General features: G+C 40.4%; 1 protein-coding gene across 1 annotated transcript in view; it reads left to right on the plus strand.

The window, feature by feature from the left end:
- Positions 1–18,762, plus strand: part of rab2a (RAB2A, member RAS oncogene family) — a 36,994-nt gene that overhangs the window by 5,516 nt on the left and 12,716 nt on the right. The window contains exons 2-5 of the mRNA XM_034703817.1: positions 8,495–8,566; positions 12,015–12,082; positions 14,927–15,009; positions 17,915–18,007. Of these exons, the coding sequence (XP_034559708.1) occupies positions 8,495–8,566; positions 12,015–12,082; positions 14,927–15,009; positions 17,915–18,007 (316 nt within the window). The remainder of the gene's footprint in view (positions 1–8,494; positions 8,567–12,014; positions 12,083–14,926; positions 15,010–17,914; positions 18,008–18,762) is intronic.

Genomic DNA, 18,762 nt, shown 5'->3' on the forward strand with positions numbered 1-18,762 from the left:
TGGCAGCATGTCAGCATTGGATGAGTTTTCTTACATATATATATATAAGACTATCTTCTGTAAATAAACAGCTCAATTTTAACTCATCCTTGAGTATAGGGTTTGATACAGAAACACACTTTAAAGAAAATGTACAAAGAAAAAAAATCCACAACGTCCACAAGAATAAACAGAGAAAACAGAAAGAAGAAAAAAATAAATAAATAAAAGAAAAGTAAATACATAAAGGTAATTTAAATCAGATTTTATTTAGGCCTGGGTATGTATTTATTATATATGTATATACCCACCCCCCGCTTTAGTGCTTTCCACTGTTAATGTTCTTCACCATCTGTTTCTAGCTCAAATCCAATGCTCAAGTACACACATATTTACATTTGTCATTCATCTCTCTTCATGTTATATCAATGTTAGTTATTGTTATTGGGTCGGTTTCAGACAGTTTTTAGTCACCTGTTTCATTGCTGATATTGATATGGTTGAGTTCAGCATTTCCAATATGGCTGCCGCCGTCGATTGGCTTCAAAACTCCTGAAATAAACATGTCAAAGCGACCACCAGAAACACCGGCTAAAGGCTGATTTATACTTCTGCGTTGAATCAACGGCGTACCCTACGCCGGAGGTTGACGCGGACATGAGCCCCACATACTTGCGCGTCGGTGTGTCCGTGTCGCGCAGCAATTCTCCGCTGAAACGCTTGAGGGCAGTGCGGTCTCTCTGATAGCCGGCCGCCTGCTTCCGGTCCCGTTACGATCCCTGTTTACTTTTCCACAGAGATTCAGAGCGTGTTCTGTTAATCTACAGCTGATACATGTTGCTGTTTATCATACAGACATGATTACATGAAGAATAGAGAGGAGGAGATGAAATACACGGCCGATGTGCGGCCGATGTGCGGGATCCCGGAAGTGCTGTAAATGCAGGAAAGACAAAGCCGCCGAGCGGACCAATCACAGAGCTTGTGGTCCGCGTCGGCTCTGCGGGGAGTTACATTTTGGAGGAGGTGCACGTCAGCTACGTGCGTAGGCCTCGGCGTAGGTACGGGAGCTACACGGACCCCCGGCGTAGGCTACGCAGTTGATTCAACGCAGAAGTATAAATCAGCCTTAAGTCTGTGAAAAAACTATGAAACTCATCTCTTACTCCAAAATATAGAGCTGAACAGTTCCCCCCAAAACAATTCTAAATTAAGGATTATTGCATTTTATTCACTGACACAAAAAGCACACACTATATGGTGGTAAAATAATTGTAAATAGCAATATCAATTTTATTTATAAAGCAAATTTCATTACATGTAGGTTCAATATGCTTTACATGGAGAATTAAAAACACAAAACATGTTTCCAAATAGAATAGATAGAAACATAAAAACAATAGATACACCCAACATACATCAGACACAGCAATCAAACAAACAGCAGTTGTTGCTGCACATTCATCCAGTCACAACAGTCATCAAATCATTCATACGCTTGAGAAAATAGATATGTTTTCAGTCTTTTTTTTAAAGTGAAGTACAGCTGTGATGGACCTGAGGTCAGCAGGCAGTTTGTTCCAAAAAGATGGACCACAGTAACTAAAGGCCCCTTCACCGGACCTAGATTTCACCCTGGGTACATTTCAAAGACCTCCATCTGTAAAGGGTAAAAATGGAAAAAACTGAATTTGGAAAATAATAAAACAGATTTCATAGGGCCCTACATACAGCAGATTCTTGGTCACAGCAGAGATATTTCAGGGATCACCAATCACATGATGAGTGTAAGGAAAATGACCCCAGAGGAAGCTAAACAGATATCGGACCACCTCAACCAAAGAGCAAAGTAAGCGCCCCACAGATTGTAGCACCATCACCAAATAGTTTCTAAAAGTCCAGGGAAACTGGTGACACTGATGTGGCAACAAATCCATTACACAGGGGGGATTGTCTCCCTGATTGGTAGGCCTCTACTCCTGGATCTGAACTTAAAAAACTTGTCATTCTTCCTGTTTTTAAAAGATAGCAATCAAGCCAAAGGCCGGGTCTGAGGAATGAGCTGCAGGGCTAACTTCACATGTCTTAAGTTGCTGTCAGTTTTGTTGGAGGATGTTTGCTAATGCTGGATCACGTGATTCCTGTCAACAAGAAGCTCAACAGCTACTCTGGCTGACATAGTGAGGGTACAGAATATAAACTGAGGGGTTATTTTGAGGGATTAAAGAGTGTAGATGTGTCTTATTCCATGTCTTGATATCAGGGGGGGGATCTGTGGAACTGGCTGCTCAGGATCAATGCAGCCAGTCAGGTCTTGTAAAACATTCGACTGATACTTAATTTGATCAGATTATTGAGTGTGTTGTCCTCTCTAAAAGAATCCCAACAGTAGGCTTGTGTTAAATATCCTGGTTCAGTCAGACGAGGAAGAAGATCAGGAGGAAGACTTGACTGGAGAAACTTCTGATTCGAGTTTTGACTTAAACTGAAAATCAGTTTGACCGTCTTTTGAAGTATAAAAACAGCCGATTGTTTACATTTTGATCTTCATAATTTTGCTCTCCTGTCTCCTTATGTAACCTCTGGTGATCACCTTGTTACTGGTCCTTCATTATCTGAGGCTAGTCCCCGGTCTAAAGTGGTTTGACGTGTTTCAGTTGGGTGTGTCTGCCGCTGTAACTGCATTGTTGAGTCCTGATACACCAAAACATACAACAGCTCACAAGATCTGAGTCTTCTTCCAAAAAGTCTGATCTCTGCTCATCCATCCATCCAGCAGCTGATGCTTTTTTTTATTTAAAGCACTTGTTCTGTCTTCTTCTACCCTCCAATGTCACTGTTGAACCCTTTGCCCACACCTGGCTTCTGTTATTCAAGTTTTTGTGATGTTTTTAAGTTGGAAGAAGAGGAAAAATGCTGTTTACTCATGACCAAAGCATTCAAAGAATGAAGAAGTCAGCCAGGCAGGTAATGAAATGTTGAAGGTTAGTTTCTCAAAGAAGTTTGGCACCATAGACTGTGTAAATAATGGACGTAGTATCCATGACGTCACTCATCTGTTTCTGAAGCGCTGTTTTGAGGCCAGGCGGCGGCCATATTGCTGCTGTCGAGCAATTGTGACGTAAAGAGGCGGGGTTTGAGCCTCCTCGCCAACAGCTAATGTGTGCCTGTCAATCAAGTCAGCTGTGCCTCTCATTGGAAAAATTGGAATCTTAATATCTTAAAAAACTCACCCCCCATACAGTGTGTGCCGTTTTTTTTACCAGGCTGTAAACATGTTTATTTCTGCTGTAAAGATCGGCTTTCTTGAATGGGTGTGTATGTGGTTTCCAGTACTTATGGAGCCAGCCTCTAGTGGACACTCTGGGAACTGCGTTTTTTCAGCAGTTCCGCATTGTCTTCATTTCTCACAGCCGGATTAGCTTGAGTTAAACTCACTGGACACATTTGCATGTTATGTTAACTGCGTTGCATCATTGATGGATTCTTTATTCTTAGTTTATAGGCTGACTGCTCGAGTTATGCTGACATTGATGTAACTGTCAATTTTATTTATGTTAGCTTGCTGCAATACCATGTGTGCAGACCTGTATGAACGGGCGCCAGTGTTCTGTGGAATAGTGCTTCCTATCAAGCTGCTGCTAAAGTTATGTTTCCACCAATAAACTGTGTTGGACAGCTCAACTTAATACACTTAATTAAATATACTTACAGGATGTGGGTGAAGAAAGAGCACAGAGACAACTTCTGCTGTGCATTTCAAACACATTTAATGTCCACCGCGACTGTAGGACAACAGAACACTGAATAACCATGATGCATTCACTGCACTGTGGGAAACAACATCATTCTGATAAACTGAAACCCTGAATACAATTTGACATATTTTTTGTCATAAATTTTAATCAAATTATGCAAATTACCTCAACCTGAAACAAAAACGGTGTACAAACTAAAACTTCACAAAAGACCTGCTTCCTGTTAGCACCGTCTAAAAATGAAGGATTCAAGGAGCTCATCAGAAAACTAAATCCAGATACAAGTTAACAAACCGTCTTCAGCTTTCACTCAGGAGCAAAAACATGACTTAAGATTTAAATGAAATAACAATTTGATATTTATGGTGATAACATATTTGTTAATATCGCCCAGCTCTACACTCAGTGTCTCTCCTGTGGTCTTAGATGATTTGTACCAATCAGGAAGCAGAAGATGATATTAGTCTGCCAGATTCTTAAAGTTCACATGACGTACATCCTGCAGCCGAGCAGAGAGACATGAGAACATTTGAGCGTCCCACCCTGAGCATGACATCACAGGAACATAGCCCACACGGGAATATGGTGAACCACCACAACCAGAGCTCTCTTCATGAGCAACAAGTCACGTGCACATTTCCTGTTAGCCACACTTGGCGGATCCAAAGTAATGGATGGTGATGGACTGCCATGCTTGAAGGCACTTCAGAGGTAGTTACTGAGGCAGAGTTGATCCAGGCAGACGTCGTGGTCACATTCTTCAGCAGGGATTGTGGTTCAGTGTGCTGAGCTCGCTGAGCTTCATGTTACTGCTGCGTGTGAGCAGAGGAGCGCCGCGTTGGACATCTTGATTTCACATTACAGCGAGCTGAGGCGACACTGCACCTTTAAGTCGTGTCAGAGCTTTTGAAGAGAGCTCTTCCAGGAAAGTGAGAAGCAGATGTTGACCGCTGCTTTTTTTTTTTTCATGAGACCACATTTAATGAATCAGACGGTCTCTGAAAGCGTCTGTTTGAACATGTTGTGAGTTATTTCTCTCCTTCCAAATATGAACCAAACAGCAGCTGATGTTCGTATCGTCTCCTCTTTGTCAATATAAGTGTATTGTGAGCAGGTGTCTGAAGGTGATGATGACACAATTGTCGTACTTCCCTACAGCTGCCCTCCTCGTGTTACCTCCATCTCTTAATCATCTTCATCACATTATCTCTTCCCGGTAACGTCACTCCCAGGCAGTGGTTACCCTTGGAAACTGTGAGAGAGAAAGACCACGTCCCTCTCAGTCACCTCCCCCCAGTATCCATCTCTCTGGTTTGTCTTTGTGGCCATTATAAGCATCCTTCCCTCCTCCTCTCCTCTCTCCCTACACACACATCACATTCACTCCTTCTTCACACCAGGCAGTCTAAGAAAAACATCTCTGTTTTTAATCCATCAATCTTTATTTATAAAGCACCAAATCACAACAAATGTTCTCCTCAGACTCTTTCCAAACAGAGCAGGTCTAGACCGTACCCAACATCAAGACAAGATAAGATCCAGTCCCATTTTACAGACAGGACTCAGTCTGATCTCATCTTAATCCACCATGAGCAGAGCACTTTGCAGCATTTAGCAAGTTACAGTGGCAAGGACAAACTTCCTTTAACAGGCAGAAACCTCCAGCAGGACCAGACTCATGTTAGACACACATCTGCTGAGACCGTGTTGGAGAGAGGGATAGAGGGAGATGAAGAGAGAGAGAGATGATAGTGGGGAGACGGATAGTAGTAGTTGTAGCAGCTGGAGTCTGGCACGTCCACAGCAGCAGAGATCCAGAGGAACCTACGAGACAAGGGAGCTCAGGGACTCCAGAACGGTCTAAGAAAAGAGAAAAGAGAGGGAGACCAGAATAATGAAAAAGAGGAGAATAAATGTTGAAGGAAAGGACGGTAAAAGAAAAGGAGACATAAAGGATGAAGAAACATGGAAAGAACAAAGAAATAAATGAGGAAAGAAAGGAATAAAGAAGAAAAGAGAGAAATGAAACAAAGAAAGACAAGGGATGAAAGAAAGAATGAAATTAAGAAGAAAAAGAAAAAGAGGATGAAAGAAAGAAAAGGAAAGATTGGATGAAAGAAAGAAGACAAAGAAAGAAAGAAGGAATGAAAAAAGGAAAAAGAAGGAATGAAGTGAAGAAAGAAAGGAATGAAAGGAAAAAGGAAAGAAAGAAAGAAAGAAAGAAAGAAAGAAAGAAAGAAAGAGAACGAATGACAGACCCAAAAAAGGAATCTATGGCAGAGATCCAGAAGAACATACAAGACAAGGGAGCTCAGGGACTCCAGAAAGGTCTATGGTTAGTAACTTTAATGGGACAGGAAGAGTTAAAGTGAGAGACAGGCAGAGAGAGGATTCTGCAAGTTACAGTGGCAAGGACAAACTTCCTTTAACAGGCAGAAACCTCCAGCAGGACCAGACTCATGTTAGACACACATCTGCTGAGACCTACCGTGTTGGAGAGAGGGATAGAGGGAGATGAAGAGAGAGAGAGATGATAGTGGGGAGACGGATAGTAGTAGTTGTAGCAGCTGGAGTCTGGCACGTCCACAGCAGCAGAGATCCAGAGGAACCTACGAGACAAGGGAGCTCAGGGACTCCAGAACGGTCTAAGAAAAGAGAAAAGAGAGGGAGACCAGAATAATGAAAAAGAGGAGAATAAATGTTGAAGGAAAGGACGGTAAAAGAAAAGGAGACATAAAGGATGAAGAAACATGGAAAGAACAAAGAAATAAATGAGGAAAGAAAGGAATAAAGAAGAAAAGAGAGAAATGAAACAAAGAAAGACAAGGGATGAAAGAAAGAATGAAATTAAGAAGAAAAAGAAAAAGAGGATGAAAGAAAGAAAAGGAAAGATTGGATGAAAGAAAGAAGACAAAGAAAGAAAGAAGGAATGAAAAAAGGAAAAAGAAGGAATGAAGTGAAGAAAGAAAGGAATGAAAGGAAAAAGGAAAGAAAGAAAGAAAGAAAGAAAGAAAGAAAGAAAGAAAGAGAACGAATGACAGACCCAAAAAAGGAATCTATGGCAGAGATCCAGAAGAACATACAAGACAAGGGAGCTCAGGGACTCCAGAAAGGTCTATGGTTAGTAACTTTAATGGGACAGGAAGAGTTAAAGTGAGAGACAGGCAGAGAGAGGATTCTGCAAGTTACAGTGGCAAGGACAAACTTCCTTTAACAGGCAGAAACCTCCAGCAGGACCAGACTCATGTTAGACACACATCTGCTGAGACCAGAGAGAGAGAGAGAGGAGATGATGTTGTGTGACTTCTGATGGTTGTTGACTGTCCTGACGTATTTCCAAACACTGCTAACATTAGCTTGGATTTGATAACTGAATCTGAAGGTGTCATCCTCTGATTTCATAATCTGATGATCCATGCAGTCATTGTGTGTTTTGGACCAGGGTCTGGGACTGAATTGCAAAATGGATCCCACTCAGTCATTAAATGTTTAACACGGGACTTCCACCAGATCCATGTCTGGTCTGTCTCCAATCCGCTGCGGTCCGGCTCCGTTCTCTCTTGTCCATCAACAACCGCCGGTTGGGTTTTCGGAGCGCAGCACGGAGCAGGAATGAGGTTTTTCCTGCAATAATTACTGAATCAAGGATTTTCCTCCTCCTCCTCCTCCTCTCCTCATCCATGTTGTCTTTCTGGTCCTCTGAAAACCTCTGACCTGTTGACTCCAGGCCTGGCTCCGCTCATCATGACGGTTTGTTGTTGTAGTTAAGTGAAATACGATCTGGTGATAACACAGTGTTTTATTCTGAAAATTAACCGGATGTTTTCATTTTGTTTTGGTGAAACCTGACTTCCTGTCCCCGCTCCATCTGCTCTGTTGAGATTGATGCGTCATGCTCCAGCATCCTGCAAAATTAGAAGTCTTGTGTATCTGATCCGGAGGGCTCCGACCCGCCGGATCAGAGACGCAGCTGGAACACAACGGAGTGGATCCAGTGGAAGTTAACACATTGACTAGAATAGAAACCTCTCAGATCCGGTGCTGTGACGGATCGGAGACGGACCGGACACAGAGTGTTGTCAGCTCAATACAATCACAGTGTGTTTGTCTGATTGTTGATGTGTGTTTGGCTGCGTCATGAAGAACCTGTTTCAGAGAGTTCAGGTAGATTAATGTTAGTAATGAGCAGAGTCACAGCGCTGCAAGGACAAACTACAGTGGAGTCACACATAAAAAGAAGAGAACTGGTTTCAACTTCACAAGAAATTAATTGATTATTATGAAACATCATTTTTCATACTGCAAAGTGTGGTCACCTGCAAACAGCACAGGTCCTCCTCTATGAATGGATAAACAGTGATGTTGTTTGTGCAGTATTTTATTCTCAGTGCATGGGGAACCTTTGAAAACTAAGCTGGATGTTGAATGGGATGGATGTGTTGTCCTCTGACGACTCAAAGCAGTGATGTTTAAAGTAGCTGTTGATTTAGTTATTATAAAGGTGGTGATTAAAACATCTAAGCACATGTTTTTGGCAGTGCTTACCCGTGATGAATATATTTGTGTTCGAGTGCTTTCTTACCTTTTAGATTGGACAGCTAAATTTAGAATTTAAATTTCCAAGCATCTTTGAAAGTAGTTGTTTCAGCACTGGGTCACAGTCTTATATGTTCATGCTCGTATGTTTGACTCTGAATGTTGTTCCAGCCTCTCTGCATGAGACCAGCTTTGTTAATCTGTGTGTGTTTTCTTTCCAGGTGTGGGGAAGTCATGTTTATTACTACAGTTCACAGACAAGAGGTTTCAGCCGGTTCACGACCTCACTATTGGTAAGGACACTTTTCTTCTTACAGCATGTTCCACCTTTCTGTCATCTCAAATCCTCTTCTTTTCAGCCCCATGTTTTAAATTAAAGCCTTTTATTTATTTATTTATTTTTATACTTTATTGTGTCAATATTAAACATACATGAGATACATTTCTTACAGGTTCAAACCTTTTTAACACAACATTTTGTTTGAAATTTTGTGACCCTCCACCCAGAGAAAATCAGAAGTATAAGATAGAAAGGAAAAGGAAAAGAAAAGAAAGGAAAAAAATAATTCATTAATAAATAAAGAAGTATATATAAAAATAATCCAAACAAAAAATTTAAAATACATAAATAAATGTATAAATAACCAAAAAATGTAACTAATTGATTACATTAAATCAAATAAATATACATTAAAACCTTTTCTTTATTTATTTTTATACTTTATTGTGTCACAATTATACATAGGCTATATGAGATACATTTCTTACAGGTTCAAACCTTTTTAACACAACATTTTGTTTGAAATTTTGTGACCCTCCACCCAGAGAAAATCAGAAAGTAAAAAATTACATAAAAATATAAGATAGAAAGAAAAGGAAAAAGAAAGAAAAAGATGATTTAAAAAAACATAAATGTATAAACAACCAAAAAATAATAACAATAAAAATTCAATTAAATTAATACATATATATTAAAGCCTTTTTTAAAAAAAATACTTTTATTATATCAATATTAAACATACATGAGATACATTTCTTACAGGTTCAAACCTTTTTAACACAACATTTTGTTTGAAATTTTGTGACCCTCAACCCAGAGAAAATCAGAAATATAAGATAGAAAGAAAAGGAAAATAATAAATAAATTTAAAAAAAAGAAGGGTATATTAAAATAATCAAAACTAAGATTTGAAAATACACAAATAAATGTATAAATAACCCAAAAAATGTATTACATGAAATTGAATAACTATAAATTAAAGCCTTTTATTTATTTATTTATTTTTATACTTTATTGTGTCAATATTATACATACATGAGATACATTTCTTACAGGTTCAACACATTTGGTTTGAACTTTTATGACCCTCCACCCAGAGAAAATCAGAAAGTAAATTATATAAAAATATAAGATAGAAATTAAATAAAATACAAAAAAAGAAAATTTAAAAAAACATAAATGTATAAAAAAACAAAAAATAATGCCAATACAAATTAAATTAAAGTAATACATATATATTAAAGCCTTTTTTTAAAATACTTTTATTATATCAATATTAAACATACATGAGATACATTTCTTCCAGGTTCAAACCTTTTTAACACAACATTTTATTTAAAATTTTGTGACCCTTCATCCATACAAAATCAGAAAGTAAATTATATAAAAAATATAAGATAGAAAGAAAAGAAAATATATAAATAAATGTATAAATAACCCAAAATAATAATACTTAAATTAATTTAATAAATATAAATCAATTATTTTTTTGTATATACTTTATTGTGTCAATATTATAAATACATGAGATACATTTATTAAAATAAATATAAATGAAAGCCTTTTAACTTTTTAGTTACTTGAAACTAGTGATTGCTCAATAAGGCTTTTATTTTGAAATCTCATTTCCTGGAACATATTGTGGTTTTAAAATCCCCCTTTTGAACCTGTGGCACAAAAAAGCACAATCAGTTTGACAGACTCTCACGCTGAACTCAACATATCTGATGAGTAATGCTGAATATTATTAGAGTGACTTGATTAGATTGTCAAAGCATTACATTAAAGTGATGGAAGTGTACTCAGGCGTCTATCTGAGGGAGTGATCAGCTTAGAATTGACTCATTTTCTACAGACTTGTTAGAAAACTGTGAAATCAGACTGCTAACACTGCTGTATGATGCAAATACGGCTGACTTACTTACCTGTTAGGACCGAGGCCACGTTCACCACAGAGCTGTGTGAGCTGATGCTCTATTGTTGAATGAGTTGTGAAACATGAGCCGTGTAAAGCAACCACTTCAAGAAGACCACACCTGCTTAAACACACAGCACCCCAGGGTGTAGTCATCCTGATGCAGCGGCTTAAAGCTTTATTAAAACACTGGATGGTCAGATATCAGGTCCCACTCTGATCTATCACATGCACTGTTAGCATGAGTAGTTCAGACAGGCTGAATAAATCATCATCTAATACAACTGATGGAGCAGATTCAACCCAATTAAAATAATTAAAACAAATGCACTGGAGTTTATTTAAAGTGCACCAAAGACTGTGAGAATGAGGTGACACTTACATGTTGACTTTAACCTTCTTATAATTATTATTTACAGACATCAAACAGCTTCACAGAGAACTCCCTGACCTGACAGGAACATTGTTCAGAAACAGGCTGTGTTTGTCATTTCCTGTGAAGTTTGTGTAGAAAAGAAGTGGAGGAAAGAGAGAGTAGAACAATGAGAGTTCCCATTAGATGAGTAAGATATAGAAAACAACAGATGTTAGTAGTGTTGTAGTACTTGAAACCGGCTTATTTAAGATCTTGGTCTCGTCTCCAAATTGAAAGCATTTTTACTCGGTCTCAGACTGGGCGGACTCCGTATTTTATATCAAGACCGGTCAAGACCAGCACTGATGCTCTCTGTGTCCCTGTCATTACTGTGATAAGAGAGGACCTACCAGAGATGTCTGCTAAGACATTTAGTTAAGTAATAAATAGACATTCAATAACAAACTCTGGAGGCACACTGAGAGAAGGCACAGCTAAATACCTGCCACAGGATCACCACAGATCCTGTGGCATATTAGAAAATAGAAAATGCACACAACTAATGAGCAAAAAAGGCTTGATAAAATGATCCTGCTCAGCTATTGATACGACCTCCAACCTCTCCTGAGATCACAGGCAACAGAAAACAAAGTTTTAACTCTAATCTTAAGTGAAAGTTAAACTAACGACGATCAAAACAAAACTAAAGGAGTCAAAAAGACAAAACAAAACCTTGTTTGTTGCTGTTAATTGTATTTAAAGCAATCTTAAATCAAATAAACAGAAGTCTTTTATTTTGTTAACTCTCATAAGGATTTTTCATTGATCCATATTGTCTTGGTCTTGTCTCGGTCTTGCCCTACCTTGGTCTTGGTCTTGACTCGGCCTTTGTCCCTAAATGTCTTGGTCTTGTCTTGCTCTCTGTTAATGTTGTCTTGACTACAACCCTAGATGTTAGGTTGAACTAAGTAAGAGGTAAAAAACAGAAAATTAAACAGCTAAATGTGCAACAAGGGAAGAGTTTATTCTGAAGTGAGAATTAAGTTGAATCATCCTCCAGGGTTAGTATGATAAACAGCCAATCACTGATGAGCTGGGAGAGATTCAGTCAGGTGATAATCTGTACTAACGTGAATTCTTTGTTTGTGTGTGTGTGTGTGTGTGTGCCTTTGCGTGTGTGTGTTTGACCAGGTGTGGAGTTTGGAGCGAGGATGATCACTATAGATGGCAAACAGATCAAACTGCAGATCTGGGATACGGTATGTATTTATTATTTCTGCTTCAGAGCCGTCCTCTCTCACTGTGGCACTTTGTAGTACTGAGAGTATGTGTTTGTAAATATGGATTAAAATCAGTATCATGTTGTATTGCTTAACTCACCTAATAGAAAGTGTATGGGTTGTTTCTTGCATGAGTTTAAATTTGTGTTACTCGTAATGCGACAGAGGAGAGGACAGTGGATAGTGTAGGAAACCGGGAGAGATTGGGAGAAGGACATGCAGGAAAGGGGCCGCAGGGTGGAATGGATCCGGGGTAGCCCGCTACATGGGAGCGCAACTTAACCATTAGGCTAAGTCTGCGAACTTCGCTGCCGCACATTTGATGTCACACTCACTGATTAAAAAAACAAAAACAAAGAAAAGGAAGAAAAGAGGGGTAAAAAATATTCACTGATTTTAAAGAAGAAAGAAAAAACACAGATGAAAGAAAATTAAAGAAAAAGGAAAAAGAAGAAAAAAAATATTCACTGCTTAAAAAAAAGAAAAACAAAGAGAAAGAAAAGAATAAAAAGGAGAAAAAAATATATTCACAGATTTAATTTAAAATTGTCTTTTACTTTTAGAAATATTTTTTTTAAAAAGTACAACCTTTCACAAATTAATTGCTTCCTGTTTTATGTTTTTTCAAAAAGAGAGAGAATCATAAATCAGAGAAGGTAAAATAAACTTTGTTCAAAATGGTAAAAAATGGTGGATGAAAACTCAGAGGACACCAATAATATCTCTGCTTTAATATAATGTATTAAGTCTCAACACATCCTTTGATAAAGAAGGTATAAGGATTAAAACAAACCCATTCCTCACATGATGTTTTAGCATACATTTCTAGTCTCTGTCTTCTTTTGTATTAGAAATAAAGTCTATAATTAAGATGAGATATTCCTTTATTCGTCCCACAACGGGAAAATTTAAAGTGTTACAGCAGCAAAGCAGACAGTGCAAAACAGTATAGAGTAAATAAGAGCATATAAGATATTAATTATTAAAGAACATGAGCAATTAAAAAGAGTAATTTAGCATATCTTGAGAAAAGTATGTACAGAACTAAATAAGTAAATTTACAATATGTTTACAAAACCAGAGATACATTAAGAAATGTGCAGAGGAGTAACATCGGTGAATAAAAATTAAAGCAGTCTTTAATGGATCCTGATGTTTGTGAAATACTGCTTCTGCTGCTCACCTGCACACGTTCATGAACATGGAGGCTCCTCCTCCTCTGCACGCTGCAGGGGCCTCAGTGAGGGAAAGCTCTTTAGCTGTGTGAAAAATAACACATCCCCTGTAATGGCTGAAGTTGTCCAGCAGGTGGAGTAAGCGCTCCATGTAAGAACTCCTCCTCCACCACCAGCAGGAAGAGAGTGTTTACAGGAAAAGACCCACAACAATGATGTCAGTCATGCAGTTCAGACTGACACAGCTGCAGGTTTTCCTCCTCCTCCTCCTCTTCCTCTTCCTCCTCCTCTTTGCTGGTTTATTGTTTTCACCTTGTTAGTCCCTGATGGGTGAAAACTCTGAAAAGCAGGCGTGCTCTGTGATACGTCCACAAACACGACCACAGACACTTGAATCATTGTGTCGTCTGCACAGGCCATATGAATATGTGCATGCACGTGTGACCGTGCGTGAGCATGAAGGCCAGATGGCAGACAGGAACAGTGTCCCCTCTCTTTTACCATTATTATCATTTATTCACTAATAGCATTACTGACTTACTGACTGGCTGCTCTCTGCATGGCTGTTTGGTGTGACTGTATGACGAGTCCTGAGGCTGACTGACTGTTTGAAGGTCTTTTTATTATAAATATGAATTAGGAGAAAGACCGTCGTTCCTCATTCTCTCTTCACTGCTCCGTAAAAACCTCACAGTTTAAGTTCCATGTTAAAAAAAAAAAGATGTCCGCCTGGTCGTCTTGCTTGCTGAGTGATTCACAGACTGACTGTCTGTTTTTTCAGATGAGGTCAGAACAGTGTGGGGCTGCAGCTGCTAGGAGAGTGTGCTGTTTTGTATTCTTCTCTCCAGCCTGATGAAACACAGACAACTTTGTTACTGTACATCAGGCAGAGTCGTCCATGAATAGATGTTTGAGAGGGGGGAGGGGGGAGGGATGATGAAAGCACTGATGGAAGGAGGGATTCAGAAAGGAAAATAAAATGATTGATGCAAGGAAGCCAGTTTGGAGGTGAGACAATGACAAGTCATACCTGAGGAGGACTGACTGGGCGTTTAACCTGTGCTGTTAAGCTTTTTCCACACTCCCATTATCTTACAATGTGCTGCACAAACTCTTCTTCTACTCCTTCTTTTATAGTTCAGTGGTTAATTTGATCTTAGTCAGACTTTTCTTAGTTCTGTATTCATGATTTCACACTCAAACAAATCCCCTGCATGACTGAAACTACTCAGCAAAAATAACTGGTTGCTGATTCTGATTCTGGGCCAACAATAATGTATTTAAGAGAAGAAATAGGTGTAGAGTAAACTCAGGTTGAATCCAGACGACTTCACAGCTCCAGTGACCTTCCGTGCTCGTCATATCGAGGGCAGCTGCGACGCACAGGCCCGAGAGAAAGAAATGCATTTTGACGAATTCATGGAGAGAGAGAGAGAGAGAGAAAAGAGAGAAGTTCATTGTGCGGTGTTACAGATTCAGCTCTGTGCTGCCCGGGCTGAGTGGAAGAACAGGAGCTAGACTGTGCTAGAGATCTGGACTGTATAAGGATGACTTCAAAGAAAGAAGAAGTAGGATCAGAGCTGTGAGGAAACAAAGAGGGAACATCTCAAGTCAGGTTTTTAACGTCTGTGTTTGTGTGTGTCTGCAGGCCGGGCAGGAGTCCTTCCGCTCCATCACCAGGTCTTACTACAGAGGAGCAGCAGGAGCCCTGCTGGTGTATGATATCACAAGGTAATGAGACGCATCAGAAGGCCTACACACTCCGTCATGAGTATTATGTGTTTGACACTTTGTAGAGTCAGACTTCTCTCCAGCAGAGGGGGGTCATCATTGTCTTGAAGAACTCCCCGGTCACTCTTGGTGAACCTGAAAGGCCCCACTCTGCCCACTTCACTCCTTTCTTCCTGTTCTGTTGCTCGGGCCGTCTGTCAGATTAACGTCAATGTAACGAAGCCTCCCTGTCTCTTGATACTCGGGGCCAGAGCCGGCCCTAACAGACTTGGTGCCCGAGGCAAGATTCCAACTGGTGCCCCCTTGTATTGCAACCAAATCCACCAACAATCACATCACACATACACTTAAAGACAACTGACATCCAGCTTTATGTTTTACACATAAAATGGTAATAACACTGATATTTAGTAGGTAAAAAAAAGAAAACCAAAGCAATTAAATCATGAACACTTAAAGACTTCAAAAACTGCTTTGCAAGCCATTATTTTTAAAAACCCCAAAGTGAATCACAAGCTTTTAAATGTAGACTGGCATCACTCTGCAATTTAACCTCAAATTATATCAGATATAAAAATATTCTTTTTCCTATTATCTTCAAATTTTCTTCCTCACTCATTTAGGCTACAAGCAGCGCCCCCTATGGATGGCCGGCGCCACTAGCATTTGCCTATACTGTCTATGCCACGGGCCGGCCCTGCTCGGGGCCCATTATGCTGCTGTGAGGTGTCACTTTGTTCTTTGCAGGTTGAACCAAACATGACGAACAGGCTCCGTCTTGATAGTGAGAGCAGAACCAGCTGTGTACCCGAGCCTTTATGGTCAAACAATCACAACATTTTAAAGCGTAGTAAATAATCACTGCATCCTTAAACACTAAAACAAGACTGCAGCTGGTGGCACACTGATGAGGCTAAACTTAGCATGGTTCACTTACATTAGCATTCTACAACAACGATGCTAGCATGCTGATGTTGAGACGTTTGGTTAATGAACACACCTGCTGATGGACTGAATGCAAAGCACATGCATGGAAATGTTATTCGTTCAGGGTCTTGTCCTGTCGGCAGGGTGGGAAATTAACTTTTTACCTCATCTGCTATTAGCTAGTGACCTCCAAAAATGTACCGGCCAAATACTGTATATTTGGCTTCATGCTGGGAATGTGTCGCCACATCTTCCTCGAAACGCTCAAGCAAAAGGATTGAATAGAACTCCACTAGCTGACGTCACGCCGTAATCGACGTACCAAATCACAACACAAGTACAGCACGCCATGAGGGTCAAAATAGCCGGACAGTCTGCAGAAATTAGGGGTGCAACGGATCAAAAAACTCACGGTTCGGATCGGATCACGGTTTTCAGTCACGGATCGGATCATTTTTCGGATCAGCAAAAAAAGAAGACAAGACAAATATAACTTTGTCCCTCCATTTATTTTGTAGAACACTTTGCCCGTTGAATAAAAACAAGATTCAACTCAAAATGTACTGCTGTGGGCCCAGTCCTGCCTCATTCACTGCATTTCATGGCATGGCAAGTGAAGGAGCAGAGGAACTTCCAAAGTTTCACTCCATTCTTCTTTCAATCGCTGATTTTCACCGTCCACTTTTCTTTGAGCTGCAAACTGACCACACCGTTTTATTCTAGGGTCCTACAGCTGGCCAAAGTGCCAACATGCAAACTGCTCCAAAAAAGAAAGTGAAAGTTAAAAATTGCACTCGCAGCAGTGGACTCTAAGTGACCCAGTAACAGCCTGCCTGCGTATCGTTGGCATGGAGACAAGTTCCGGTAAACACGGGGTGACCCGACCAAAACACAGAGTGAAGGAATAACAGTTCGGGGACCACAAATAGACGGCCGGGTGCGGCCCGCGGGCCGCGTTTTGACGGCCTCTGGTCTAGTGGGTGCGCAACGGAATTTCATAACGTGGCTCAATCACATTCAGCATTCACTGTATTTCACAGGGAAACCAAAATGCTCCCATACATGTGACTTAAGAGATGTCGGAGGTTTTTTCAAGTTCCTCTGCTCCTTCACTTGCCATGACTACCGCTGCGCTTGACGAGTGAGTGGGGATTGAACATGCGGTCATCACGTGAACACGCGCAACTTTTTTCATCAAGCGATCCGCGGACCATGTCCGTGCCGACCCGTGGAGAGGCATCCGTACGGATCACGGATCAACGATGATCTGTTGCACCACTAGCAGAAATGGGCAAAAGTGTGAGAACAAAACCTCACATGCAATACAAAAATTATCCATCGGCCACTAGTGGGTGTTTGTTCCTGTTTTACATGCCAGACTAATTTTTTACCCGCCAGTGGTGCTCGGCGGGTGTTCATTTTACACCCTGTTCTCATGTTAGTGAAAGTTAATAACTGTCATCAAGGGGTTTCGACCAATCAGAATCAAGCATCTTACACAGCAGGAAGATCAGTAAGAGAGCCGGGTAATAATCAGTGTTGAGAATGGATAAACTAAAAGATCAACCTCACGCCCCTGATCAATCACAGTCTGTACAGACTCCTGTCTGTGTCAAAGTGACTGACTGACCAATGGACACACAGACATTTGTGTGTCCAGACTTAGAGTTGATCCCTTGGGAACACGGCATGTGAGGGGAGACAGAAAAGGATGTACCAGATAAAGAGGAGCTAAAGCAGTTCAGAGCTGCGTCTTTAAAGCCGGAGCACTATTCTAGATGGTTCCAACCGGGTCAAACGCAGAGCCCATGTGTGAGAGCAGTGTCTGTCTTAAAGGCCTTTGACTACTCATGTGTCCTGTCAGCTGAGAAGCAACACTTTTCTAAAACCTCACATTAAAAATTGTGTATTAAAATGTATGTTCTGTAAGGTAGTGGTAACGTATCGCTGACTCTTGTCTCTGTTCTTGTTTTTACAGAAGGGATACCTTCAACCACTTGACGACCTGGTTAGAGGATGCTCGCCAACATTCCAACTCCAACATGGTCATCATGCTCATCGGCAACAAGAGGCAAGATAACTTTTGCTGCAAGATTTTACATGATGATAGTTACATCCTGTGTTACACTGGACTGCACCGACACCAGCATGTAGCAGTAATCAGTTTAATCATTAGCACTGTGATATGAAGATATGATAAGGTTTAGATTTGTCGATGAAGGCTGGAATATTAATACAGTTCAGAAACTCTTCACGGCCAAATTCCACCAGATCCATGTCCGGTCTGTCTCTGATCCCTCACAGCACCGGATCTGATAGGTTTCTATTCTAGTCAATGTGTTAACTTCCACTGGATCCACTCCGTTGCCTCAATCTCAATCTCAACAGAGCAGATGGAGCGGGACAGGAAGTCAGGCACCAAAATAAAACACTCTGTGTTATCACCAGATCGTATTTCACTTAACTACAACAACAAACCGTCATGATGAGCGGAGCCAGGCCTGGAGTCAACAGGTCAGAGGTTTTCAGAAGACCAGAAACACAACATGGATGAGGAGATTGCCGTGGGAAAACCTCGGTCACATGACTCCAGCTGTCCGGCGGTCCTGCTCCGTGCTACGTTCTGAAAACGTAGACCGGTGGGTGTTGACGGATGAGAGAGCACGGAGCTGGACCGCAGCGGATTGGAGACGGACTGGATCTGGTGGAAGTCCCGTGTCAGTGTTAAAGATGAACTGAGAGTTGAATTTCAGGAAATCAGGATCAGTTGTACCATTAGAAGGAGCTGTGAACCAGCAGTGGAGGATTAAGTCTTCAGTCCTCTGA

The sequence above is a fragment of the Notolabrus celidotus genome, chromosome 15, assembly GCF_009762535.1.
Source record: "Notolabrus celidotus isolate fNotCel1 chromosome 15, fNotCel1.pri, whole genome shotgun sequence".
NCBI classification, from domain to species: domain Eukaryota; kingdom Metazoa; phylum Chordata; class Actinopteri; order Labriformes; family Labridae; genus Notolabrus; species Notolabrus celidotus.